General features: G+C 63.6%; 1 protein-coding gene across 2 annotated transcripts; it reads right to left on the bottom strand.

The window, feature by feature from the left end:
* Positions 1 to 50: 50 nt before the first annotated feature.
* On the bottom strand, positions 51 to 27,707 carry LRCH4 (leucine rich repeats and calponin homology domain containing 4). Of its 2 annotated transcripts, none has more exons than XM_074941118.1 (18): positions 27,527 to 27,707; positions 10,138 to 10,282; positions 9,736 to 9,862; positions 9,258 to 9,363; positions 8,773 to 8,909; positions 8,328 to 8,446; positions 7,803 to 7,899; positions 7,344 to 7,431; positions 6,992 to 7,092; positions 6,158 to 6,225; positions 4,769 to 4,894; positions 4,622 to 4,682; positions 4,460 to 4,523; positions 3,982 to 4,095; positions 3,696 to 3,799; positions 2,834 to 2,971; positions 2,411 to 2,488; positions 51 to 525 (listed from the first exon to the last, which is right to left on the bottom strand). In XM_074941118.1, exons 1-18 carry the CDS (start codon positions 27,705 to 27,707, stop codon positions 388 to 390), a joined length of 1,992 nt encoding a protein of 663 aa, XP_074797219.1. In that variant the 3' UTR covers positions 51 to 387. The 2 variants fall into 2 exon arrangements, with proteins under 2 accessions (XP_074797219.1, XP_074797218.1); XM_074941117.1 differs by lacking the exon at positions 51 to 525 and adding an exon at positions 1,413 to 1,643.

Here is a 27,707-nt window from a genome sequence, read left to right as displayed (position 1 = left end):
ACAGCCCCCCACTTGAGATCAACCCCCCATCCTTACCCCACATCTGCTCACAACCTCCCCCCCTCCGCACTCTAGCCCAAGGGGGCTCGCGCAGCTGCCAGGCCGCCCTGTGGGAAAGCCGCTGGAGGGGACGGGTTGAGCAACAGGAGCTGGGCTTGATCTGAGGATCCCACCGCTGACACCAAGGCGTTTTCCAAAAGGCACCGATTCCTCGCTATGGGGCAGGGGTCAGGGCCCCTCCCTGTACCGTCTGTGCTGTTGGGGTTGAGCCGGGCCCCCTAATGCCCCATATGGGGGAAACTCTCAGCATTGTCCAGCCCCACAGGGCCTGGGGCGTTCTAGTCCCTGGCCCCTCGGCCGTGCCATTAGTGCCAGGGCCCCCACCCCTCAGATCTTGCTGGAGGTGCCCTCGGGGGGCGTCGGCTTCTTCAGGGGCTGGGCCACAGTCAGCAGGGCCTGGACGGTCCGGGCCAGCGGCGCCAGGCTCTCCTCGTCCAGGACGTGCTGGGGCTGGCACAGGGCTTCCTGGGAGGAGAGAGGAGACATTAGAGCTGGAGGCGGCTGCCTGGGCCTCCACCACCGGGGGGCGCTGGTGGAAGAAACCCACCGCTCACTGAGGGAGACTCGTCGTTTTGCGAGGGGGCGGGAGGGGGACTTTAGAGCAGCCGGGACGCCGGGCCAGATGGGCCCCTTGAACCGAACCATGCCAGCGAGTCCTGTGCAAGGCCGACCCACGGGGGCCGTGACCCGGGTCAGGTTCTGTGCAGCGCCCGGCCCAAGGGAGCCCCCAGTCGCCACGGGACCCGTGAACCGCCCCCCCGACCCCATTGCCACGGGGCCAGCGGGCACCCGCCCGGCCCCGCCAAAGCACAGACAAGCCAATGCAAACCAAGACAAAAGCCACACGGTGGGTTGGAGCGCTGCATTTCTCCGCGAACGCGACAGCGCGGGGGGCGTGACACACACGCGGCGGCCGGGACACGCCGGGAGAGGGGGGCGCACGTACAGCAGGAAATCGCCGAGAGAGAAGGACCCACATGCTATTTACACGTTTGTACACGCCGGCCCGGCGGACGGGCTCGGCTTTCCAATATATATATCAAATATAGAGCCGTATAATTTAACCGCGGTACGGCAGCCGAACCGAGCTGGCCGCAGGGCAGCCCGTGGCCACTGAGAGGCACTGGCGAGCTGGGGAAGGGGGCGAGCTCGCACCCCAAGGGGGAGCCCAGAGCGGGGCCCACACCGGGGCTCTGGGACCCACAGCAGGTCTCCGCAGGAGGAGGCGGGTTTGAAGTGGGGCAGGGCAGCGGGGATCCAAATCCACCAGGCCCCAGAGGGAGAGGACTGACCCAGCCCCCCACCCCGCCACAGGTCTCTCTAAGGCACTAGGGGGGGCCGGGGCCCCCCTGCGGCCCCACGGCTCCTCAGAAGCCCCAGAGCTTGCAATAGGCCAGGAAAAGCAGCGACATCACGGAGACATAGAAGAGGGCGAAGCCGGCGAGGGGCCCGGGCAGGGCGGGCGCGGCGTGGGCAGCGGCAGGGCTCTCCTCCGCGGCTCCGGGGCGCAGCAGGGCCCGCAGGGTGCCCCGGAGCCGCCCGGCGTCCCCCTGGAGCACGTCGGAGGCGGAGCAGAGGGCGACCTGGGCCCGGCGAGGGAGACAAAGACAGGAGAGAGGTTAAGGGAGGTGCTGGGGGGCTGGCACTGGGGTGGGGGGGCATGAGACCGGCTGGGGGCCCCCCCGCCACGCTGGGCTGGCAACCCTGCATCTGCCAGCACCCAGGGGACCCTGCTGGAGCCAGACGGGGACGGGAGTGGGGGCTGGTGGGTCAGAGCCGGGGGGCTGGGAGCCAGGACTCCTGGGTTCTCTCCCCGGGGTCGGTGCTGGGTGCTGTACGACTGGCCCCACGCCCAGCTGGGGGGGGCCGTGCAGGGTCTCAGCCCCAACGCTGCTGCCGTGCAAAGGGGTGACAGGAGCCGTCAGCACCGGCCCGGTGCCGGCCCAGAGGGGTGGGCGCAGCAGGGGATTCTGGGAGGTGACCCCAAGGCATGCTGGGAGAAGAGCCCAGCGCTGGTCTCTCTGGCACTGCAGTTCCTGTGGCGAGGAGCCTGTCAGCTGGAAGTCCATACCACTAGGCGTGCCTGGGGTGTGGTTTGTGTGAGAGGGGCGTGGCTTCGCACAAGCGGGGCGTGGCTTCGCACAAGAGGGGGCATGGCAATCACATGAGCACAGTGCACTTGCACGAGAGGCTGGGACAGAGAGGGGGGGTGCGCAGGGCTCTGCACCAGGCAGTGCAATTGCACAAGAAGGGGCGGGGCCTGCACTAGTGCAGCCACATGGGGGCTCCACGTTCTGCACAGCACAGAAATCAGACCCCCCCAGCCACTCGCTCGCAGCCCCCGGGTTACCTCCGGGACCCCCATGCGGCGACAGGCCTCCAGGAAGCTCTCCACGTTCTTCCGACATTTGATCTTGTTCAGCTTTGGCTGTGGGGAGAGCAGAGAGGGGTGAGAGGGCCGGGAGGGGGGCTGCGGGGGACTAATGGGGGCAGGGCTGGGGGGGGTCTAAGAGGGGTGGGGGGCCAGGGAAGCCCAAGCTGCTGTCCCGTCATGCGGATGCTCAGGTTTCGTTTCAAGAAGAAAGACGCAGTCCAGCCCTCCGTTGTGCAGATAGACCCAGAGCCGGGGAGAGAACCCAGGCGTCCTGGCTCCCAGCCCCCCGCTCCTCTACCCCACCAGCCCCCATCCCCTCCCAGAGCCGGGGAGAGAACCCAGGCGTCCTGGCTCCCAGCCCCCCCTGCTCTGACCCCCCAGGCCCGGATCCCCACTCACCACGGCGGGAGACGGGACGTGGATGAAGGGCACAGAGCGCGGGCGCAGGTGGTTGGCCAGCTGGCACAGCACGGCCCCGTTGGCCAGGGCGTCACCCAGGTCCTCCGCCAGCGTCACGCTGAGCCGCGACTCGATGGCCTGCGGGGGGGGGGGGGGGGGAAGAGACGGGCGGGTGGGTGGGGCTCACGGACCCCCCCACGCACGCGCTCACTACAGGGTACTTACACACAAGGCAGGTGTCTAGGGGAATGTCAAATTACTTCCCTGGGCAGAGCCGGGGAGAACCCAGGAGTCCTGGCTCCCAGCCCCCCCTGCACTAACCCGCCAGCCCCCGCTCCCCTCCCAGAGCCGGGAGAGAACCCAGGCGTCCTGGCTCCCAGCCTTGCAGTCCCTGGTGCGGGATCTCAGCCAAGCTTTCGGGGTCTGGGGGGCGGGGAGGTGTGCCGAAGTGGGAACGTTCTTAATGCTTTATCTGAATACTGGGTGTGTGCGCGACTCAGTTTCCCCACATGTCACTCCTGTATCTAGGGGGTGGGATTGGTGCAGTGACCCCTGGAGGCAGCTGTGACGGCGACTGGCTAATGGGGCTCAGAGACCGGCCCACACTCTGTAGCCTGATAGCCAGGCCCATCCCCTGCGAGGAGCCAGCCGGAGGGGCCGGGAACAGCACCCTGGGGACCGGTTTGCCCAGGAGACGGACGAAGCCCGGGTGGTGGGGGGGAGGAGGCAGGGGCCTTTCGGGGGCGTGGGAGGGGTCCCCAGGGGCCCCGCACAGCGGGACTCGCTGCGGGGAGCTCGCATGGGGACCGGGGGGCCGAGCGCTCCCAGGGTGGAAGCTGGGGGGGGTGGGTCGCAGCTGTACCTTGCGGAGCTGGGCTGTTAACTCCTTCTCGTCCATGTCGTGCGAGCCGGCCCGTAGCCGCAGGGGGTGCTGGGGGTCCGCAGTGGAGTCGTGGGGGGTGCAGGCTGCGGAGAGGACGGCAGGGCTCAGGGGGACGGAGCCGCACGGCTGGTGGGGAGTGCGCCGCCCCAGGCAGGTCTGCAGGCCGTGGGCAGGATTCGAACCCCGGACCTGCAGAGCTGCCGGGCGCCACGGCAGGACCTCGGCCCGCCAGCAGAGGGGGACAGAGCCACATGGCGCCACCTACCGGAGCCGGGCTTGATGGCGGTCCGCGACGAGGAGCGGAAGAGGAAGCTGCTGGGCTTCTGGGCTGAGCCGGGCTCCCGTGCCAGGGGGCTGGAGACCTGCGAGGGGGGGGACTCTGGGGGGCAGGGGGAGAGGGGAGGTGAGATCCTGCCCCACAGCACCCCCCAATGGCACAGCTGGAACCTCAGTGCTGCAGGTCCCTTCGGCCAGGATCAGCTACCCCAGGGGGACCCGTGTCCCATGCTAGAGCCGGGAGAGAACCCAGGAATCCTGGCTCCCAGCCCCTGCCCCGCTTTAACCCACCAGCCCCCACTCCCCTCCCGGAGCTGGGGAGAGAACCCAGGAGTCCTGGCTCCCAGCCCCCCTGCTCTAACCACCAGCCCCCACTCCCCTCCCCGCGGACACTCCCTGGCCATGTGTGTCCTGCTGCTCCCCTGCACCCTGAGTGTCACACACACACACACACCCCCCGCACTCACCCTGTTGCCGGGGCGTCTGCCCAGGGGATGCCGGGCTGGAGACGCTGGACGGCTGCTCCGTGACCTGCAACAGACCGGGGGGGGAAAAGAGAGTCGGCCTGAGTCCCATGGGGTCCATTTCCCCCCCCAAACCCCTTCTGACCCCAGTTCCTCCCCGCTCACCTGGGCCCTCGGCTTCCTCTGGGGCAGGCTGCTGCTCTCTTTGGACGCCATCCTCAGCAGGCTGTAAGAGACACAGAGAGGGTCAGGGGGGCGGAGCCGAGACGCCCCCATCCGGCCCCGGCGGGGGGCCTGCCCCCCCCCACGTACCTGTCCCGCTTCTCCAGCGCCTGGCTCCGCAACACCTGCTGCTGCCGCTCCCTCTCCTGCCAGATCTGCAGCGTCTCAGGACGCCTCCGCTCCTCGCTGGGAGGCTCTTCCCGGGGAGGGCTGGGCCTGGGGGGAGGGATTGGGGGCATTGGTGGGGGAAGGAGAACCCAGGCCAGCTCTCCGCAGCTTAGTTTCCCCTCCGGGGGGGATGTGGGGAGGTGTCAGGTGAGAGGATAACAACCTACTACAGCTGAATGACGACTAAGACCCCTCGCCGGGTGCCGAGATGTGCCCACCTGTGGGGCAGGGTGGCTGGTGACACAGGGACCCCTCGCCTGGCGCTGAGGTGCAGCCATCTCCGGGGCGGGGCAGCTGGTGACACGGGGACCCCTCGCTGAGATGGAGCCATCTCTGGGGGAGGGCAGCTGGTGACACGGGGACCCCTCGCCCGGCGCTGAGATGCGGCCACCTCTGAGGCAGGGCGGCTGGTGACACGGGGATCCCTCGCCAAGATGGAGCCATCTCTGGGATGGGGCGGCTGGTGTGACGAAGTGGAACTGTTCTTAATGTTTCCTCTGAATAGTGTGGGGGTGCCTCAGTTTCCCCTGTGAAGTTCTTAAGTCTCTAGGGGGTGGGGTAAGGGCGTGTGATCCTTGCAGAGCCCTAGAGGGCAGGTGTGGGCAGGGGTTTGGACACAGAGAAGGGCCGACACCCTGTTTCCTGGCCACTGATGGCCTGGGCCCTTCCCCCCTGCAAGGTGAGAGCTAAAGGGTTGGAGAACAAAGGGGTCCGGTGCCCTCCTGGCCGGGAAAGGGACAAAGCCCAGAGGAGGAGGGGCTGGAGGGAGTTTCAGTTGGGGGCTGGCTGGGGACATGGAGTGAAGGGCAGACGGGGTTGTCTGGCTCACGGCCCCCCAAAGTGGACCCGGCTGAGGGGTCCAGTTCTCTGCATCTACAAGCTCTGTGTCAGACCATGTCCCTGTTGTCTAATAAACCTTCTGTGTTACTGGCTGGCTGAGAGTCCTGCCTGACTGCGGAGTTGGGGGGCAGGATCCTCTTGCCCCCGCAGGACCCCGCCTGGGTGGACTGGCTGTGGGAAGCGCACGGAGGGGCAGAGGAGGCTGAATGCTCCGAGGTCAGGCCCAGGAAGGTGGAGCCGGGGGAGCTGTGTGTCCCGCAGACAGGCAGCTCCCAGAGAGGAGACTGCCCCAGAGTCCTGCCTGGCTTCATGGGGAGCAGGTCCAGAGCATTGCCCGGGGACGCCGTGACAACTGGCAACACCGGGACCCCTTGCCCAGTGCAGGGATGCGGCCACCTCTGGGGCGGGGCAGCTGGTGACACGGGGACCCCTCACCTGTCACGGAACAGGCGCTAACCAGCTGCTGCTCACCTGCTGTTCGGCACCTTCTCCCCGACATCGGCTCTCTGGGGAAGGCTCCTCTCTGCTTTCCGCTTCTCCTGGAGACAGAAGGCAAGAGGGAAAGGATTAGGGAGAGAATTACAAATGCAGGAGTCCTGGCTCCCAGCCCCCACTGCTCTAACACCTCCAGCCCCAATTCCTTTGCTGGGGTCCCATTTGGGGAGGGCTCTGGGCCCGCAGGTACGGCTCTGCCCCACAGCTGTGCCCCCAACTGGCAGGAGCAGGAGCCTGAGCCGGAAATATCCCTCAGAACTACATCTCCCAGGATGCACCATGGCTAGGGACTCCCAGGATGAAAGAGCCTCAATCTGAGGCCAGACCAGGGTGCACCATGGGAGATGAGTCCATCTAGGGATCCCAGCCACAGAGGGAATGGAGGCTTGAGGCACCTAAATTACACCTCCCATGATGCAACTGCCTCCCTCACCCTGAGGCCAGACCGTGGGGCACCATGGGAGACGCAATCCGACTAGGGAGCCTGGCCCAACGGGGAGAATGGGAGGCGAGTGAACCACAACTCCCACGAGGCAGGGCAGCAGCGGCGCCCGAGAGACGGATTTCAGGGTTCGAATATTTGCCAGAGAACCTAAATTCTCTTGGGTCTGGGGGCAGAGCCATGACCCCATTTTGGGCCCAGTGTGATACCTCTCTCTGCCCCGGGCCAGTTCCTCCCCTCACCACCTAGGGGGCAGCACCCCCTGCTGGAAGAGAGGACATCCAACAGGCCCATAGCAGAGCACTGCATCCTGGGAGTTGTAGTCTCCCCGACCCGCACACTGAGGGTGCGCCCACAATCCCCCTCACCTCCGCCGGGGCCGCGCCCGGCGAGCTGCTCTCCGGCTTGCCTGCCTCCTCCTCCTCCACGCTGCTGTCGATGAAGTCGATCTGCTCCAGCTCTCCGTTGGCTGTGGGGAGGAAAGGGTCAGCGGGGCGGCTCCGCTCCCAGGTGCCCAGCGAAGCCCCGGCAGATGGGGGCTGCCTGGCACACGTACATGTGGGGACCCCTCACGGCCGGGCCAGACAAACGCGGGGGCTCACGGGTCACCTTTGTCTGCAGCAGGCACCTCCCCATGGGTAACCCTGGGACCCCGGGAGCTGGGGTCGCGCAGGATCTGGGGCGAGGGAATCCCACCTGGGGGGACCAGACCCCGCTCACCTGCCCTGTCCCGCTTCTCCTTCAGCTGGCGGGGATCACGCACCAGCTCTGCGATGCGGAACGACAGGTCGGAGAACTCGTCTGTGGACTGAGAGAGCAGAGGGGGCGGGTGACTCTCGGGCAGGGCTCGGGGGGCACAGAGGGGGTCAGACGCCGGGACTGCCCGGCGCGGGTGAAACGGACCGACCCACACAACTGACTAATCCATGCCCAGCACAGGTGAAACTGACCCAGAGCAGCACCTAACCAAGCCAGCCCCCCATGTCTCCCGTCTGCCACCCAGCTCCTCTACGCAGTCCGCTGGCTCCCAAGCAGCGCTGGCCTTGCCTTGGAACGTAGGCCCCTTACCCACTGCCCATCGCCGGGGGCTAGGAAGGGGGGCCATCGCTGCCCTGTGTGCTCCAGATGGCACCAGCACCCAGGAGAGCAGCGCTTGGCTGGGGGCTGCGCGGTCCGTACCTCGTTCCCAGACCACCGCTTGCTGCCGCTGTCGACACTGTTGAAGCCGGAGTCCAGGCCGCCGTACTGCCGGCCGGGGTAGAGCTCGTCGGAGAGGCTGAGGGGCAGAGAGAGGGACGGGCAGGGGAGGAGGGAGAGGGGCTTTGAGATCCTCTGGCGACAGGTGCCAGAGAAGGCGCTTCACAAACCAGACCAGAGCCTGGGATCAGAGGGGCAGGGGAGTGACAGAACTTGGCACTTCCTCCCCAAGCTCTCAAGAAAGAGGCAGATCCAGAAATAGAACCCAGGAGTCCTGGCTCCCAGCCCCCCAGTCCTCACTCCCCTCCCAGAGCCGGGGCGAGAACCCAGGAGTCCTGGCTCCCAGGGGTTGGGGAGCCCGGTGGGTTTGTATCTGCTGGAGGGGCAAGCGGTGGGAACAGGATGAGCGTCGGAATCCACAACGCCCAGCAGCACTGGGCTGCCACGCGGGGGCCGGACAAGCCGGGTCGATCCCAGGTCCCCCCCACCCCGGTGAAGCTCTCTTACCAGGTGCCGAAGCCGGTGGGCCGGCTGGCCTGGGCGAAGTCGGACAGGTCAGGCACCGCTTTGCTGCAGGCTTCCAGGTTGAGGTATTTGAAGATGTGGATTTTGCCTTTCAGGCAGATCTGGGGCGAGAGACGGGGGGCTCCTTAGGGCTGGGCTGAGGGAGCCCCCACCCCCTTACAGAGTCACAGGCCAGAAGGACCCATGGGATCTGACTCTGGCTTTCACCAGCAGCCCACCCCCAGACAGGCTCCAGGCTGCATCGGGAGAGAGGGAGGCTCCCCTGGGGAGGCGCGTCCCATGTCAGTCACCCGCACTGCGGAAAAATCGGTGCCTCGTTGCCCAGTGGGACAGGTCTGGCTTTACTGCCCTGCCCGCCCCCCCAGCCCTCCTTCCCCGGGTCAGTTTCCTTCCATCCCAATGCCCCCCGGGCCCCGCCCTGGCTCACCTGCGCGGGCGGCGACTGGAGGGGGTTATTGTCCAGCAGGATGGTCTGCAGGTGCCGGAGGTGCCGGTAGCAGACGGGGATTCGGGCGATCCGGTTGCAGGAGAAGTCCAGGCGGACCAGGGGCAGCTCCGACAGCTCTAGGAGCGGCAGAGGGGCCCGGTGAGCATGGCAGGGGCCATTGGAAATGCCCCAGCTGCGCCACGGCTGGGATCTGTGGGGAGTCCCAGCTCCGCCCGGCATCCCCTGGTGCTGGGGCATGGGGGCCGCGGTGAGCTCAAGGGGATGGGGGGCTAGAATCAAGACCCGGCCCCATCTCCCAGGGTGCTTGAACAAGGAGAAAGGGCCCGAAAGGTATTTGCGCTCCGGCCCTTTAACTACCAGCTCACTGGGCTTGCAGGATTGGTGGCTTCCGTTCCCACCCTGTGCTTGATTGGCTGGAAGGGGTCCTGCCCCGGGGATTTAAAGAGACAGAGAGGGGCACTGACCTTCAGGCAGGGCAGTTAGCTGGTTCCTCCGGACGTTCAGGTCTCGCAGGGTCTCCAGCTGGCCCATGCTGGCCGGCAGGGACTGGAGTTCATTGCAGCTCACGTCCTGGGGGGAGAGGTTGGTTTAGCAGGGCCTGGCAGGGGGCAGGAACACCAGCCCCCAATGGGAAGGGTTCATATCTCGCTGTCAGGGCCTCAGAGGGAGCGGGGGGTTCGGGGCTGGCCAGGGAGTGAAGATCACACAGCGGGGGCGCATGGAGGCACGAGGGAATGACGCCGCCCGGGGGCCAGCCCTGCCTGCCAGGGGAGAGTGCCCCGGCTGAGCCCCCCACCCTGCTCCCTGCGTGTCGGGTTTTCCCTGGCGGTCTCCCAGCCCCGGCCAGAGCCTGCGAGGCGGGAGGGACCTGGCGGAGCCGTGAGCCCTGCGGGGTCCCCGTTTTGCAGGCCAGGCCCCAGCGCGCCCACCGGCCCCACTCACCAGCTGGCGCAGGTTGCTCAGCGAGCCCGTCTCGTCGGGCAGCGAGGCCAGCTTGTTGTTGCTGGCGACGAGGACTTTGAGGGGCAGGCGACAGAGGCAGGGCGGGAGGGAGGTGAGCTGGTTCCGGCTGCGGGGGGAGAAGGAGCCGTTAGAACCACGGGAGGAGGGAGTCAGGCCCCAACACGGGGATCTGGGCAGCGTCAGCCCCCTTTGAGGGGCACACTGAATCGCTCATAACTGTGGGCCCGGGGCCCCGGAGCTAAGAGGGCCCAGGAACCCGGGAACCAAGCCGTGGTGTGCCAGCCACGAAGATCCCCCAAGCTGGGGCCAGTGGGTGCCAACGGGGCCAGACCCCCGGATTTTGCAGGAGCTCTGGATCCCTCCCGCCGGCCCGGCCGTTACCTGAGGTTCAGGTAGGTGAGGGACTGCAGGTTGGCGATGGCCGGCGGGATGGTCCGCAGGCAGTTATGGTACAAGCTCAGGCCCTCCAAGGAGACCAGGTGGCAGGCGTCCTCGGGCACTTCAGCAAAGCGGTTCCGGGAGAGATCTGGGCGCGGGACAAGAGGGGAGGCCGTTAGACGCCCCCCACCGTCTGCTCCGAGCTCCTGGGCGCCCAGGTGTCCTCCTACAGGCAACTCGCCCGCCCAGGCCCCCCAGGAGGGGTCTGTCAACCCCCCTCCCCCCCGGCACGCACACACCAAGGGCAGGTTTTCCTTAGCAGAGGCAGGGCGGGCGACCCAGTCTGCAGGGGCCTCGTTAGCTGGGGAGCAGCTAGAGAGCATGGCTGGCCAGGCGGGGCTGCAGAACAGCTGGGGTGGGGGTGGGGGGACTCTCCTGAACCCGGTGTCCAGCTGGCGTTCCCGACTGTCTGCGGCTCACGCAGAGAATGTCTTTGGGGCTGCAGACTGGAGCAAGGGATATCCACGCAATTGCTGAGGGAGGGGGGCTGGAAAAGGGACCTTTCTCAGTTTTAGAGGGGAACCTGAGGCAGGGTGGCCAAGCCAGGAAGATGTGTCCTGTCTCCCAACCCCTGCTCTAACCACCAGACCCCCCTACCCTCCCAGAGAACCCAGGCGTCCTGTCGCCCTGCCCCTGCTCTAACCACCAGAGAACCCTGGTGCACCACCGGCAGAAGGGAGGTGGGGGGACACGTGCCATGTAATTCCTGTAAATCGACCTCGCATAGGCCAATTTACATCTGCAGGGAGATGCAGCCTTAGTCCCTCCACCTCGGACAAGGGGGATCAGGGCCCAGCCCGGGCCCAGAGGGGCTGGGGGGAAAATGCCACGCATGGCCGTGAGCGCGGCAGTATTGGGTGGGAGCCCTTTAAACAGCTGGACCCTGCAGCTGGAACTGTGTTTGCTCGATGCAGGTGTGACGATGTGTCGCAGCAGGGAGGGGGGAGTGTTGACCTGGGAATGTGCCCTGGGGACGGGAGACCTGAGAGCCTGTCACCTGAGCCAGGAGGGGGAGGGGGAGGTAACACCTCTGCCCAGGAATGTGGATGGAGGCTGCAGCAGGGAACCTGCTCGGTGGGTTTAGTTTCAGTTTGGGGCTGGGTGGAGGAACACAGGGAACCCCAGGGCTGGGGTCTAAGCTCCCTGCTCCCCCAGAAGGACTTCACTGAGGGGTCCTGGGTGTACCCACAAGCTCTGTTTTGGACTGTGTTCCTGTTGTCCAATAAACCTCCTGTTTTACTGGCTGGCTGAGAGTCTCAGTGAATCCCAGGAAGAGGGGTGCAGGGCCTGGACTCCCCCACACTCCGTGACAGCAGGTCCCAGAGAGATTTCGCCTCCCAGCCCAAGAGCAGGGTCACGGTTAAATCCCCCCTGCAGAGAATTCAGACCCAACCCATCCCGAAGAGAAGTGAGGAAGGGGAGAGATTTGTGTAAACGTTACATAGTTTCACTTTTCCTCATCACACTGATCAGCACTGGATGCCTTTGGGGAAGGTCTGCAAGTCTCTTGCTGTAAACAAGACCCATGCGTCCTGGCTCCCGGGAGCAGAGAGGCCATGGCCCAGCCAGGAACGAACCCAGGAGTCCTGGCTCCCGGGAGCAGAGAGGCCACGGCCCAGCCGGGAACGAACCCAGGAATCTGGGTTAGAGCCAGAACTGGAATCCCGCTGTTCCCGCTGGTGTAATAATAGGAGGGGGCAAATTGTGATTTCCCCAAGAGCTAAACTGAGGCGAGAGAGTTTTCCCACCACAAATGGGTTTGTCTGAGCTTCTCTTTCCTCTCCGCATTTGTCCTCCCGGCTCCGCACCGGGGGCAGGACACGGGCTCCAGCCCGGGCAGAGACTCACCCCTCTGGGTTGTTGTTGTTCTGGGAAGTCCTGGACGCACAGAGGAGCTAGCCGGCCGTGCCGCGTGTGGGTTTTCAAACAGCAGCAAGAACGCTGCCATAGACATAACTGGAACGGGCCGTCTCAGAGCTCTGAACACGAGGCTTAAGCGGTTTAAAAAAATTCCTGGCTTCTTACAACAATTTGCTTTTTACAGGCATTAAAAATTGGGCACCTTTTAAGGCCAAATTGTGCAATTTGCTGTGGCACTTGTCGCGAAGAGAATTTCAGCCATTGAGGCAAGTTTGTCTGTTTCTTTTGAATACAGGTTTGAATACCTACATTTACCCGAGGGACACAAAGGGCTTTGATGGGTCTTGTACCAGGAGTTACAGGGTTTTTTACATGGCGGGAGCGGGTGGGGGTAAGGCGGTACGGAAGCAGGATTAGTCGTCCCAGGCAAGCAGAGAGCGAGCGGCTGGGAGTCGAGGCTGGACAAATCCAGCCTGGAAAGAAGGCCCCCACATTTGACCAGCGAGGGGGATGAACCGTGGGACAAGGTGGTGGAGCCTCCGTCCCCGGCCATGTTTAAATCCAAGGATTTCCCCCGGCTCTGCACTGGTGCGAGCAGGAGGTAATCGAGATGCAGGAGCTCAGATGGGAGGACCTCAGGGTTGATACAAGGCCGTGATCGGCACATTTTGGCACCCAAATACCTTTGGAAGTCTGGCCTGACGCCACCACCCAAGTCCCTTGGAGGGACACAGGAGAGAATGACCCTTCCTGCCTCCCGCTCTCATATTCGGGACTCAAAGCTCTTCGGGGCCGGGACGGGGCTCTTCTTGTGGGTCTGTGCAGCACCTGGCACAATGGGGGGCCCTGATCTCAGTCAGGGGGATCTGTGCAGTGCCCAGCACAATGGGGGGCCCTGATCTCAGTCAGGGGGTCCGCGCAGAGCCTGGCCCAACAGGGGTCCTAATCCCGGCAGGGCTCCTGGGCTCTCCCCTAACCCCAGGACGGAGGACGACGAACAGCCGAGCTTGCCGGCCCGGAACGTTCCAAGTCGCCGGGGCTGCGAGCTGCTGGCAGGAGACCAGCCCAGCGCTCACCGCTGAGAGAAGGGCTGACTCAGGAGCCGTTTCCCTGCACACACACGCAGGCTCCGGGCCGCAGCCGCCGGCAGGGTAAATGTTTTGTTGACCGCGCGACACAGAGAGGCCCAGCCAAGCTGCCGAGAGGGTATTGAACTTGGCACAGAGCGCGCAAGCCTCTGGCAGGACCCGGCCAAGGAGAAGAGCCGTTCCAGCAAGACATTGACGAGGATCAGTCCTGGGCACTGGCTCTCTCTGGGCTGAAATGAACAAAGCTTTAAAAGGAGACGCTGGAAAAATCAGAGAGGGGCGGAGAAGAGCCACAAAATGCAGAGGAAAAGCAGGACAAGGCTGGAAGGACAAAGCCAGCTGCTTCCCGTGGGAAACAGGGCACCGATGGGAGTCTCCTTGGCCCAAACACCCTGGGACAGAGGTGGATTGGCCATCTCTCGACGCCGTCCCACCCGGCCTTTTGGGGAAAGACGCCTTCGCCCCGCCAAGCGACTGGGTGCCATCCAGGGACGAGGGTGAAACCTCTGGCCTGCACTTCACAGGACATGGGACCAGCTGACGAAAAGTCTGCAAGTAAGAGGGAAATGGGGCCATGTGTCAGCCCACACCGATACCGCACCATTTCCCCACAGAACAGCACAACCCTCGGGACTGGGGGTAGCGCACACCGCGCACTGCCGTGACGCACAAGTCTCCTTACAAAGCGCGCAGCGCGGGAGGGGATCTGTTCCCAGCAGATCAGAGCCCCCCCACGCACCACCCCTCCGGCACTGGGGCTGTGTGTTTACACATTAACTGCACACGGAACGGGGGAATTCCGGCTCCGGAGCCGATTTCACGCCCTAGTGAAGTCCGAGGGCCAGCCAAGAACTAAGGCAGGGCCGGGACTTGCACCAGCTTTCTCCCTCCTACCCAGAGGAGGCGATGACCCCACCTTGATGGGGGAGGGGGGGTATTGGGCCCAAGTTCCAGGATTCATGGGACAGGCACACTCCTGCCACCTGCAGAGAGGAATGAAACTGGCATCTAGTGATTAGTGAGATCAGGGCCCGGTCGTGCCGGGCGCTGCCCAGACATACGGCGAGAGACAAGCCCTGCCCCAGCTCGAATCAGGGCCCGGTCGTGCCGGGCGCTGACCAGACACACGGCAAGAGACAGGCCCTGCCCCAGCTCGAATCAGGGCCCGGTCGTGCCGGGCGCTGACCAGACACACGGCGAGAGACAGGCCCTGCCCCAGCTGAGATCAGGGCCCCGTCGTGCCAGGCGCTGCCCAGACACACGGACAGGCCAGGCCCCTGCCTGAGGTTGGGTGGGAAAACAAAGCACTCTCTTTCCGGGCTCTCCAGCTGAGCCCCTGAGAAACGCGGGGATCCCAAGGAGGAGCCCTTTGGAGAATGCGGCTTTTAACAACTAACAGGAAACGCAGCCGGCAGCTGGAACGATGTCCCAAGAGCTACATGCCCCGGCCGGATCCCCGTGAGGATGCGGGTAGCTGTTCCGGGGAGGCTGGGAAGGCGAGGCAAAGGGACCCTGTAAGGCTGCACAGAGAGACAGAGACCAGGGGCTGAGAGAGCAAACAATTCCCCTTTCGTCATGGAGGGCAGGATCCTGCGAACTGCGACCCCCAGGGTGGGATCTTCCTTTCATCTCCAGAGCATGGAGCCACCCGGGGATGCCCCAGCCCCTCGTCCCATGGCAGGCCGAAGCCCAGCAGCGGGACCGCGGGCCGTGCCAGCACGCTGTGTAAACACACAGCCATCGGGCCGCAGCTGCCGCTCCCGTGCGAGGCAGGAAGTGGAGGCGGCCTGCACTTGAAACTCCTAGACAGATCTAAAGACTTGGCCGAGGAAACCGACCCCCGTGGGGACCCTCTCTACCAAAGTAAGTGACTTCGTCCCAGAATAGCTCGTAGATCCGCAGCCTTCCCGGCCCACTGGCCGCCTCTCTCCGGAACTGGCGTCCAGAATGGCGAATTATTCCAGAATGGCTAACACACACCGGTAAACCCCGATTTCCCCGCCGCGGCTAAGGATCCGAGCCACGCGCAGCTGGAGGGTTTGTAGCATCCGACGGCAGGCTAATGCTGGTGGCTGTTCTGGTGGGCGATGCCGACGGCTCGCGTTTTAGCCGTGACAAAGCTTTTGCTTTTGGAATCAGCGTCTACTGCCGTGAAATCATGAGTATCTGACCCGAGCCCCCTCACAATTTCCTGAAACTCTGGAAATTTAAGTTAATAAAAATATGGGGGCAGGTGGGGGAAGCAATGCTCAGGGATCAGGTGCAGGCCGGGTGTGGCAGAGGCAGGCTGGAGGAGGAGTCGGGAGCGAGCAGAGACCAGGCTTCTTGGGCACAGAACGAGTGGGAGCGGCAGGCGTGGGGGATTTTGTCGGACGAAAGCCGCCTGCCGCGGGGTGTTTCTGCTGCGGTCGGGGAATCGGGGCCATGCAGGCGTTTTGCCGGACTCGCAGCATCCATTTCTCCTCCCAATGGAGCGGGGCCCCGACTATGGCGCACGGCTCATGCCTGACATTTGGAACTCCTCGGGGCGAGACAGGGGGCACATAAGGGAGATGTCAGTCGTCCACTCTGGAACTGGGTTGGGACGCCCCATTCCCTTGGATATTATTAACGATCCCAAGCGACGCACCCCAGGCCTCGGAGGGGCGTAGCTCCTAGGCCAAAGGACACCCTTTCTGTTCCCAGCCGGCACATTTGCCAGGTGGCCGCGGGCAGAGGAAGCGACGGGGTGAATTCAGAGAGGAGCCCGCGGCCGGCAAGGCCCAGGTGCAGGGAAGGGCCCCAAGGCCGACCAGGGGATGGCATGCAGATCGCTCCTGAGGAGACTCCAAGCTGGGCTGGGATTGCTCACTGTGGCTAGCGAAGGCAAAGGAGGGCGCTGGCCTGGGGGGAGGTCAGGGACCGAGGGAGGCTGGAGAGGAGGCTGTGAACCAGCAGATGAGGGAGGGTGCGGACAAGCCCCCCCCCAGTAAGAGCAGCAGGGGGCAAACAGCCCAAGTGGTTTGAAGACAGAGCTCAAGGGGGTTATGAACGAGACTGTGACGGGGCGGGCAGGAATCGGAGCACGCCGCAGGAGAGCGATTTCTAGCTGGCCCAGCGCCCCTTCGCCCCCTCGCAGATGGGCATCTGGGTTGATCGGCTGCCCTGGGCTAGCGCCATGGCAGTGGGTCGTACAGGCGAAAGGTGGTCCGGGCAGCTGCCGCCGGCCGGACAGCCCCCGGGGGAGGCGAAAGCAAAGCGACGCAGCGGGCCCGGACCGGCTGAAACGCCAGCCTCCGGCTAAAAATACAAAGCAGATGTTCCCCTTCTCGGCTGATGGGGCAGCTTCCTCCGCATTCCACGCACGGGGAGCTGCAGGTGAGACATTCTGCTGGGCCAGAAATAACCCGCCGGCAAGCGCAGGGGGGGTTAGAGCAAGTGCCAAGGGAGAGATTAGAGCGGCCAGCCGGCTGGCTTCGGGGGGGGACACGGGGCCTGTCCCCTCTAGGGGGCGCCGGCTCCCATCCGGCCCCAGGACAGGGATTGGCTGGCTCCGGGAGTGGGGGTATGCGGGGAGGTGTATGGCCGTTGGGCACAAAACCATGTCTCATGCTGCCCAGGCCAGGGCTGGGGGGCGCGGTAAAGCCCCTCCTGGCTGCTGGGAAGGCAGGAGCCTGGGGTGGGAGTCTAGGGAGATTCCACCCCCTTACAAAGCTCAGAGGGCCCCCCCACCCATCTGCTGGAGCCCCACGCGAAGGGAGAACAAACCGTTCAAGCGGCTGGTTCCAAACTCTCACTGACCGGGTGAACAGCTGAGACCGGGGGGAGGGAGTTCTGCGTTTGAAGTGACACCTCCCCTGCGGCCCCCACCCTGCGCTACTGACCTACCTAAAAATAGCCCTGGTGGAGAGCCACAGATTGTATTTCCACTACTCCCATACGAGCTGCCTGCCCGCCGGGTTTGCCGAAAAACCGGCCCGTAAATTGCTCGCCCGAGAATAGGCCCCTTTTTCTGGAGCCTATGGGGCAGGTGGAAGGCAGCATGACAGAATGGTTAGAGCAGGGGGAATCTCTTCAGCTCTACTGTGGCCTTGAACAGCGACCCCATGCCTCAGTTTCCCCTCCTCAAACGCAAGCGAGGTTGCCACCTGCCCCTTGGCGGATCTGCAGCCAGGAGGCGGCACAGAAGACAGCAAGCAGGACCGCCGCGGTCCGAGCGACACCACCCGAAGCGCTGAGCCGCGATGGGGGCAGGCTCCGAAGCGAGGGGCAGAACCGGAGGATGATCCCAGACTCATTTCCTGTTACAAGCCAGGCCCTGGCAGAGTTTCAACACGCTGCAGACGTACCCGGCAGAGCTGTCTCCGTGTGGGGGGAGGGAGCAACCCAGCCACCCTTCTGAGTCAAGAGCCTGGCTTGGTCATGACTCTGGGTTATATTCCCTGCGCCGAGCAAGTCCCTGTATCCCCGTGCCTCAGTTTCCCCCTCTGTGCACCTCACTCTCCGGGGTTCATAACCGCTCTCTGGGGTCCGATGAAGTGAGCTATAGCTCACGAAAGCTTATGCTCAAATAAATTGGTTAGTCTCTAAGGTGCCACAAGTCCTCCTTTTCTTTTCTCTGGGGAAGATTCCTCCCACGACCCACCGCTCTGGGGTTGTGCAGTGCTGGCTCCGAGGCGCTACTGCATCACACCTGATACCCACTGCGCCCGCCAGAGCTCATTTCCCAGCCCCCTCGCCGCGGCCAAGTCTGGAACAGGTGGGACGGCCGCAGCCAACCCCCCGGGGTGGGTAGGAGCTCTGGGAAGGGCTGTCGACAAAGCTGGGCCCGATGCCAGCTTGCGATATGACGGCAGCTTTGTCTCAAAGATGGCTCCGGGTCCTCGGGAAACGTGGCGAGGGCGCTGGGCGAGGACCCCGGAGAGCAGGGATTCGCTCCTAGCTCGGTCAGTCTCCCTGAGCACGACCGGCTCGTGAAGATGATCTCGGCACCTTTGGGGATCCGGGCCCGGTTCACGGAGCAGACGTTCAGCACCTAGGGACTCTCGCTGGATTCTGGGGTTCTCCATCTCTCGAGGGCCACAGCCAAGAACAGACGCTCTCCTGGAAGATGATTTTGGCCAGCACAAGCTCTTGGGCTCAGGACAGGGGAACTGGGGAGAATTTTCTAGCCTGGGTAAAACAGGAGGTCACAGCAGCTGGGCTAAACTCTGGGACTTCGGCATTTCTCTTGTGGCAAACAAGGCCACTCCAAACGGTCACCGAGGATTTGCCGTCACCTGCTGCTGTAGGGGGGAGGAACGCCGGGATCTCAGAGAACGTCCGGGCACGGTTGCAAATTCTTTCATTCCCAGGCTTGCCTTGGTGCCTGCAGGGTGGCTCCGAAGAGCTGGTAATTCCCCCAGACTCGAAGCATAGAGGAGTTTGCTTGTCTTAGGCCTAGAAACAACATTGGCCTCCCCCTCCTGCCTCTTAATAGCCCGTTGTTTGGTGGAAGAGAAAGGCTGTATTGTTTGCAGCCACCTCCTTTCACGCTGGGCACCGCTTTCACGCTGGCTGGGCCTCCAGCGGCATACCGCACCGGACAGTGACATCTGCCTTTGCCCCGAGGACGTCGGCCGAACTGGAGACGGTCCCGAGAGCCCTGAAAACGGGGGAAGAACTGAGCGCATTGGCCTAGAGAAGACGGGGTGGGGGGTGGAGGGGGATGCCAACTGGTCTGTGTCCAATTAAGCTGATTGCAAGGAGATTTAGGGCAAAAGGTACGGCTGAGCTGGGGCCCAGGGGGGCATTAGGAGGAGAAATCGGTGCCGTGAGACTGGTCTGTTCTTTCCGGATTTCGGTCGGACGCCAGCAGGCCTGGGGTGGCCGGTCAGCGTCCGTGGCTCCCGTCCCCTGGCACGCGTAACCGAGAGCGGCTGGGGGCGGTGCATGGCGTTCTCCGCCAGTCCCCTGGGAGGCCAGGCAGGGCGCGGCCAGGCTGCGCCAGCAGCGCACAGAGGGGCTGTGGCAATTCTCGTTTCCGAGCAGCCGGCAGGATGTGGCTTTCGAGCCGGCAGCGTTCTCTGGGTGCGCTGCTGGCTCCGGCACCTCCTGCCACTGCCTCGGCCAGTGCCCGCTTCCTCCTTCGCGCACCATGTGACGGGGGACGGATCCAAACCCAGTCGGCACACAGGGGGTGGGGGGGAGCCCAAATCCCCTCGACGCACCCCCCTCAGGGAGGATGCCTCCGTGTGGGCTGAAGGGACCCTGCCCCGCCATAGGGGACCATTAGATCACAGAAATGTAGGCCTGGAAGGGATCTCAAAGCCCCTCGCCCTGAGGCGGGATTATGCAGATCAGGACGGGTCTGACCTCCCGTGCGGCACTTATGGCCCCCACCTACCTTGGAGGATCTGGGCCAGAGGAAACACCCCGCCTAGCCCTGAGCAGCAAAGGGAAGGAGGGTATTTGGGTGGGGGAGACCCCAAGCAGGGAGTCAGGATGCCTGGGTTTGCCTGAGTCTCCCCATCCTGCCATGCAGGAGGGACCTAGCCCCGTGATCCTCCCACACCAGGGTAGGGCATGGGGGTTGCTCCATTGTCAGCCGGGGGTCTAGAGGGGATGTCTGGGAGCCCGAGGGCCCGCTCGCCCACCCACAGAGTCAGGGTTGGCCCACAGAGACAGATTTACCTGGCGGGGACGCTTATCCTGGTCACCCTCAGCTCAACCCCCTGCCCCAGGAGAGCATCCACACTGGGTTAGGGGAGTTATCCTGGGATAGCTAGATTGGTATGAAAGCAGCCAATCCGGTCCATACAGTGAGCAAGCCCCAGCTTTGAACCAGTTCGGTTCTTAGCCCCAACATGTCCAGCTGGGGGGCTGGGCCGGACTGAACCCTTGTCATCATCTCCAGTGATCCCTGGCCCGTCTTGGGCCCATGGCGCCCATTAGCTCCTGGCCCTCTCGGGCGTCGTGATCTTGACGTATTCATAGAGAGCTAACCCGGCCTCGCTCTGGTTCCACCTGCAGCACCATCCGAAGGCCTCCCCCCGGCCCCCGAGATAAAAACGAGGCTGTATCACCCAGCCCAACCGAGGACAGCGTGTGTTGCTCAAGGCTCCCGAGTTCCCGTTCCACGCCCAAAAGACACCACAAAACGAAGCTGCTGAGCTGAGGGGAACGCACTGAACCAAGGGGCACACGTTTCAGCAGGAACGTGCCGCTCCGGCAGCGGGCGTCACGGGGACTCGATTATGGGGAGGGAATCCCGGGGCTCTTTGATCCAGCGGAGAAAGGCAGGACAGGGCCCAGCGGCTGGAGTTAAACCCAGCCCCGTTCCAACGGGAAACGAGGCACCGGTTTTTCCCCATGGCGTAGGTGACTCGCCGTTGGCACAAGGTGCCCAGGCCAGCAGGGAGACTCCATCTCTTGCGAGGCAGGCCAGAGCCTTTCTGGGAGATGTTCAAGGCCAGCCCAAGGTGTGGGGCTCCATACGGGGGACCGGGGTGAACTCTCCGGCCTGGGCTAGGCAGGAGGTCGCGCTCTAATGGACCAGCGGAAGCGGCCCAAGGTCAGCTGCTCATCCCCTGCCCAGGGGAAACCGACAACGCAGCAATAGGAAATGCTTTATTAGCTCGGCCCGACACGGGAGCACCAGAGCGAGGCCTGGGGACAGCACATAGCGGTTCCTGCCTGACAGAGACCCTGGTGGGCGGCCAAGCCTCCGGCCAGCACCTCCAAAGGGCAGGAGACAAGTCCCCCATCCCCAGGGGCACAGCAGCAGCTCCACATGCACTCAGCCAGAGGGGTCAGGCAGCACCCCCGAGGTGCCGACTACGCCCCAAACCGGGTGTACTCTCCGTCTTCCCCCACTAGAGCTTTCTCCTCCTGTGACAGGACTGGCTGATCAGCCATCCACACCACCCCTCTCGACCCCCTTGACCTTCCCGCCCCCCTCAGCCCACAAATCATGCGATCAACAGGCCCGTCACATTGGTCACTGGCTGGGGTGTCCCGCCCCTTTCCCACCCTTTGATTTTTAAGCCTTTTTTTTTTAGGTTTCTAATTTAAATGTTCACAGCTGCACAGAATCACTGCGGGGTTGGTTCGACAATCACTGAATGACATAGCTGCTGAGATTCACAAAGTGACAACGTCATAAAGCATCACAACAAAGTCTCAACGGGGCAGGTCAAAATACACAAAGCAAACGGCCTGAGAGCCACACATCAGACCCCCGTCTGCTCTTCGTTGGCTAAGCCCATTGGTAACTTGCCTACTTCCAAAGTCCAGAGCCCTGGACTTCAACTAGTAAGTTCTCAAGTCGCAGATTTCTTCCTTTGCCTACCTGTACATTTCAGTTGTGGCTGGAATATATATCTGGCCCTGTGGGTGTGTCCAGGGAAATCAACGTTGACCGATAACAATCGAAACTAGGTTATGGCCAGAAAGTACCATCGAGTGACCTCCGGTACATTACAGACCATTACAATACTTCCCCCAGCTCCCCCTGCATGGAGCCCAGTCGTCTGTGCTGGGCTAATGCATCTCCCGGAAAGGCTCCGGGCTGGGTTGGACACCGTCCAGAGATGGAGAATTTGCCACTTCCTTTGGGAGTTTGCTCCTCTGGTTAACTGCCCTCTCTGGGAAAAATCAGTGCCTCATTGCCCATTGGAACGTGTCTGGCTTCAACGCCCAGCCACTGGGCCTCGTCCTGCTGTTCTCCACTGGATCAAAGAGCCCTGTATACCTGGGGTTTCCTCCCTGTGCGGGTACGGGAGCGCCAGATGGCACCGTGAATCTACGCACTGACAGATCAGACTGCAGCGAGCGCAATTAATCACCCAGGGCTGGAGCGGCCTTTGAAATCCCTGCCACGTCCTGCCCGGCGGGTCAGAGCCGAACGCAGTCAGCCCAGCCAGGACTCCCCCTTCCATTGCTGGCTGCGGTGCATTTCAGCCCCCCAACGGCATGGGTATGGCAGGGTTCAGAGACACGGACCGGTAACGGAGATGGAGTGTGGCTACCCTTGCGCTTCAGGCACTTGGAGAGGGGAGACAGAGGAAGCGTTCAGAGTTTGTGCAGCGCCTAGCACCAGAGGGGACCAGGGCTCCCAGACACTACCACAATACACCTAATAAATAACGCCCAGCACCTAGCACCGGGGGTCCCAGGACTCGACAGGTGCTCCTGCCACACAAGTACAGACAAAGTGACTTGCCCAAGGCCATGCAGACAATCCATGACTCAGTTTCCCTCATCTGTAAACGGATACCTCCCCTGTCTGAGGGAGTGATGCTTTGCTGGGGGTGGGGCTCTTGGCTCCCACAGAAACAGGCACCAGCCCCGTGTCCAGATGGAACCAGATCCAGTCCTAAGGACTGAGCAGTAGCACGGGGGAGATGCTGTTTCGTGCCCCATGGCGGGGGCTCGGGGTCTAGCTCTCCAGCCGCAGCAGAGACAGAGGATGGAGCACGCTGGGGCCCGAGGCCTTATCGTGTTCCTAGAGGCCCCCTGGCCCAGGCACACAAGGCCCAGCCGGCTGAGGGAGGTTGCAGTGCAGCCCCTCACCCAGCGCTCTGGGCACAGGATCCGGAGCTGGGTTTGCTCATAGCTGAGCTGAAGGAAAAGCCGGAGTCAGCAGACAATTGACTCACACGCTGCTGAGCGACAGAGGCGATCTGGGTCACAGCTGGGACTGAGGCTGGCCTGGCAGGGCCCCCCCGAAACGCAGCCAAGGTCTCAATGGCTTCAATTATCGCAGACAGGGCAGGGGGCCGGTGGGAAGTGGCTGGCAGCTTTTCAGCTGGCGCAACAACCATGTTATGCCAACACACCCGGCTGGGAGCTGGCCCTGCGATTCGGGGGAGAGCAAGGGGATGTCAGGGAGAACGTCATAGCCTTAGGGAAGTCACGCCCCTTTGTGCCTCAGTTTCCCCCTGGTGTAAGTCGCTAAGTGAGGGCTTAGCTGAAGGAAGGACGATATAGCGGGCCTGAGACAGAGGAGACCCGGATGTAGGAATCCCCTTGCTCCAGCAGACACCCTGGCTAGCTTTGTGTGAGGCAGGCTGCTCTTCCGTGCCTCGGTTTCCCCATCTGTGCAATGGGGATCATAGGCCCTCCCTGCCTCCCAGGAGGATCAATACATTAGAGCGTTGGGAGGGAGAGATGTACCTAAGGCAGACACACAGCCCCTCGTGCCTCAGGGCTGCAGCCGAGCTAACTCCAGGGTCAGGGCAAGACGGGAGGGCAGGTGACCCCACACCTTCCCATGGCAAGGAGTTCCACAGGTTAACTGTGCACTGCACATTTCCTCTTATCTGTATGGAACCAGCTGCCTATTCCTTCGGTGCGTGACCCCTGGTGTGTGTGTGTTGCGTGAGGGGTAAATAACACTTCTCTCGTCCCCTTCTCCACTCCAGTCGTGACTGTATAGACCTCTCGCAGGGCTGTGTGAGCAAGCCCCCCTCCTGCCGCTCGCAAACCAGGTTCGGCCGGGGCGCTGTCACTGCCCCACAGTCTGCGCCTCAGCTTCCCCCCTCTGTCAAATGAGCCTGACTCCACCCACCAGTCACATAGTTCTACTCCCGAGTGGCCCCCCCAAGAGGGAACGGGATGACCGGGGCTGTTCGTTCTAGCCCCTTCCCAGCTTGGACAGCAGAGGCAGAAGGAAGCAATTTACACAGTAGGGCCTAGGTTATAGTGCTGTCACTTGTGAACTCTGACGTGACTGAAAGCTCACCAGGGCCTGGCCTCTCCTTTCAGGGCCTGCCCATTTCCCCGCCAGAGGAACGGCGACCTGACGCCATTCCTCCCACGGCCTCCAACACCCTGGCACCTGCAGCGCGGACACACCCCAAGCTAAGTCCTCAGCTGCTCTGAACAAAGGCAAAACCGGGCTGAGCTCGCTGCTGCAGGCTTGGGAACGTTTCGGGGGGGGAGAGTCTAAATACAGGAATGAAAACATCCCTCCCGGAGGTTCAGCGGGCAGAGGAAATAAACCTTTAAACACAGCCTGCGATTAAAATAAACTTTGAATCGCAGGCTCCTGAAACGACCCGGTTCCCCTTCACGCTGCCGGTGCTTTTCTAGGAGCCGTCCTTCTCGGGAGAGCTGAAGCAGTGCTGGGTTTTCTAGTACAGCTCGTGAAGAGCTTGGGATAAAAAACCTGCAGTGTGAAATCCCCGACCTCGTCTTACAGCCCGTGACAGCTGGTGGATTTGCAGCACAGAAAGCTCTGCGGCTTTAGGCTTGTTTTGGCAACAGGCCTTGGGCCCGGAGAGAGACAGAGTTACAAGAGGGACAAACCGGCAGCGTCCAAGTGGAACACACGCCGTTTTACGAGGGGGACGCGAGCCAGCGTGCTGAACAAGACACAGTCAGAGCTGAATTCCCTCAGGGCTCCCATGCCAAGGGTGTCTTTGTGGCCAACCCACCTACCGTCCCGCAGCGGAGCAGGGCCTCTGGAGGGGAGACACGGCCTACGCCAACCTACCTACCGTCCCGCGGCGGAGCGGGGCCCATGGAGGGGAGACACGGCCTACGCCAACCCACCTACCGTCCCGCGGCGGAGCGGGACCCATGGAGGGGAGACACGGCCTACGCCAACCTACCTACCGTCCCGCGGCGGAGCGGGGCCCATGGAGGGGAGACACGGCCTACGCCAACCCACCTACCGTCCCGCGGCGGAGCGGGGCCCATGGAGGGGAGACACGGCCTACGCCAACCCACCTACCGTCCCGCGGCGGAGCGGGGCCCATGGAGGGGAGACACAGCCTACGCCAACCTACCTACCGTCCCGCGGCGGAGCGGGGCCTCTGGAGGGGAGACACGGCCTACGCCAACCCACCTACCGTCCTGCGGCGGAGTGGGGCCCATGGAGGGGAGACATGGCCTGTGCCAACCTAGCCTGGAGCCCGCTCCATCTTCTCCAAGTGAATGAGGAGCTTCAGCAAGTACCTACCGGTAGAATCTCCTTCCTTAGTGGTTTTTAAGGTCAGGCTTGACAAAGCCCTGGCTGGGATGATTTAACTGGGAATTGGTCCTGCTTCAAGCAGGGGGTTGGACTAGATGACCTTCTGGGGTCCCTTCCAACCCTGATATTCTATGATTCTATGATTCTACCCCTGCCCCAGGCCCCCCGCCTACGCTTCGGGGTTTGCCATTGCATTCTCCCAAGTCCAAATATTGCTCATTTCCGACAGTGCGGGCAAGAGCCCCCGCGAGGAACAGGAAGCCGCCTGGGGGAAGGGAAGAGTGCCACCAGGCATGGCACTACGGGAGGCGCTGAACGAAAGGGACAGCAAAAAGCCCCACCCCGCTCCCCCCACGCAGTTTTGACACAAGTCATCATCTGCCCACCGCAAAGCTCCTCGGAAAAGGGAAGAGAGCAACTTCTTCTCTGTTTGCCAGAACATGCCGCGGCACAGCCAGTGGAAGTGACTGGCCTGAGATCACCCAACAGATCAATGGCAAAGCTAGGAATGGAACCCAGGAGTCCTGGCTCACAATGCCCCTGCTCTGAGCCAGCAGCCCTCGCTCCCCTCCCAGAGCCGGGGAGAGAACCCAGGCGTCCTGGCCCCCACTCCACTGAACCAGGCCAATATTCCATGAACTGACATGTTACTTGTAACAACAGAATGTAACGAAAAAAATGGGTTGGAAACCCTTTAAGCCACCAGCAGAAGAAGGAAGTTAAGTCCCCATGACTCAGCCTTGCCACTCACACCCAGACACCCCAGAACGTCTGTCCTCTGAGTGCTCCTGCCACCCCCCCAGGGACCACCCCCAGCAGCTAGACCGCAGCAGCTTGCCCCTGCTCAGCCCCAAGCCCCGGGGATCAGGGCTCGGCAGCTGCACAGCCCTTGGCAAGTCAGCTCGAACAGGGCGAGATTGGTGCAAAGCAGCTGTACAGGAAGTGGCCCGGCACGAGTATCGTAAACAAAGAGGAGGGCAAATCACAAAGGTGGTGCGAAATCTGGGGCCAAGGGACTCGCGTGGCGAGACTGCAAGGGGGGTTCCCCACAAACCAGTCATCGGGTGAGAAACCAGAGGGTGCAGAGAAGAGCCACAAGGACGTGAGGGCGAGAAAGGGAGAGACCGAAGGATCTCTAGTACCAGGCTTCCCACAGGGCCGCCCCGTGTCTCGCCATCCTGTCCGCATGTCCCCGTCCCTGCCCTGACAAAGCACCCCAGGGGCTGTGTGTCTGCCTTAGCTGCATGCGAGCGCCCCCAGGAAGAGAAAGGACGCCTGGGGAGACAGGGGCTGCCCTGGGAATTCAGGAGAGCGGGGTTCAGTTCCTGCGTGATCTTGGGAAAGTCAGGTCAGCTCTGCCTCAGTTTCCCATCTGTAAAATCCCTTTGCCTTGTCTGTACGTTGCCTCCTATCTGCACCATAGGGCCCCGATCTCGGGGCGACCGTAACACCCATCTCCAATCCAGTCAATGGTCCACGAAGTCACCCGTTTCGGAGCCGTTTCACTTCCAGGTGCCCCAACGGCGCACCGTTCGCAAGTTTCCTTGTTTGCAGGAGAGACGCTGGTGGAGCCAGATACCGGCCTGACTCTCGCCAAGCCAAGCCGGGGCCTCGCCAGGGCGAAGGGACGGCGACCGGGACAAAGAGCGCCAGGCACCTGCTGCGGGAGTGACCCGGGCACAGCCCCACAGGCCGGCGCCAGGCCTGGACGGGCACCCCGGAGGCTGCCGAACGGCGCGGTGCCCTGGGGCACAAAGGGCCGTGTGTCTGGCCCCCCCGGCCCATCAGAAGGGCTTGGTCTGGGCAGCTCCGGCCCCCGGGCCCCCAGCCCGCAGGGAAGCCGCCGACGCCAGAGCCAGCAGGAAGGGGGTGCGAAGAGCGACGGGACGCGGGCGAGCACCCCGGGGTGCGGAGCGTGGCTACACCCCTGGGGGGCAGGACTCGCCCATGGGGAGAGTGTGGGGGCCTGGGAGCAGCTGGGGGGCAGAGACCGGGGGGGGAGGGGGTTCCAGTGGGGAAGGGGCGGGGCGCCCAGGGACAAAGTAAAGGGGGCGGGGCCTGGCAGGGCGATGTGATGACAAGGGGGCGGGGCCTGGCGAGATGGGGGCGGGGCATGGGGAGCCTCCACAGAGAACAGGGGGCTATGAGGGGGAAGGGGAGCAGGCACAGGAAAAAGGGGAGGGGCCGGGCGCGAGGGGGGCCGTTGGCGCGGGGAGGAGCCAGCGCGAGGGGTTCTGTGGGGGGCGGGGCCGGGCGCGAGGGGGGCCGTTGGCGGGGGCGGGGCCAGAGCGAGGGGGGCCGTTGGCGCGGGGAGGAGCCAGCGCGAGGGGGGCCGTTGAGGGGGCGTGGCCCGGCGCGAGGGGTTCCGTTGGCGGAGGGCGGGGCCCGCGCGAGCGGGGGGGGGGTCCGATGCAGGGGGCGGGGCCGGCGAAAGGGGGCGGGGTCTCACCGGCCTGGGTTGTGTCGCTCAGGTCCCAGCGCCGCGCCGCGCCGCCCGGGAAGAGCCGCAGCCGCCGCCCCGCCAGGCTCAGGCTGCCCGACGCCGCCGCCTCCTCCAGGGCCCGCTCGGTGGCGGGCCCGCCGGGCGCGGGGGGCGGGGCCAGCTCCGGCTCCACCTCGCCCGCCGCCAT

This window comes from Natator depressus, chromosome 28 (assembly GCF_965152275.1).
Source record: "Natator depressus isolate rNatDep1 chromosome 28, rNatDep2.hap1, whole genome shotgun sequence".
In the NCBI taxonomy this organism is placed as follows: Eukaryota; Metazoa; Chordata; order Testudines; family Cheloniidae; genus Natator; species Natator depressus.
Note: the sequence above shows the minus strand (reverse complement) of the source record. Positions and strands in the feature narration are given on the sequence as shown.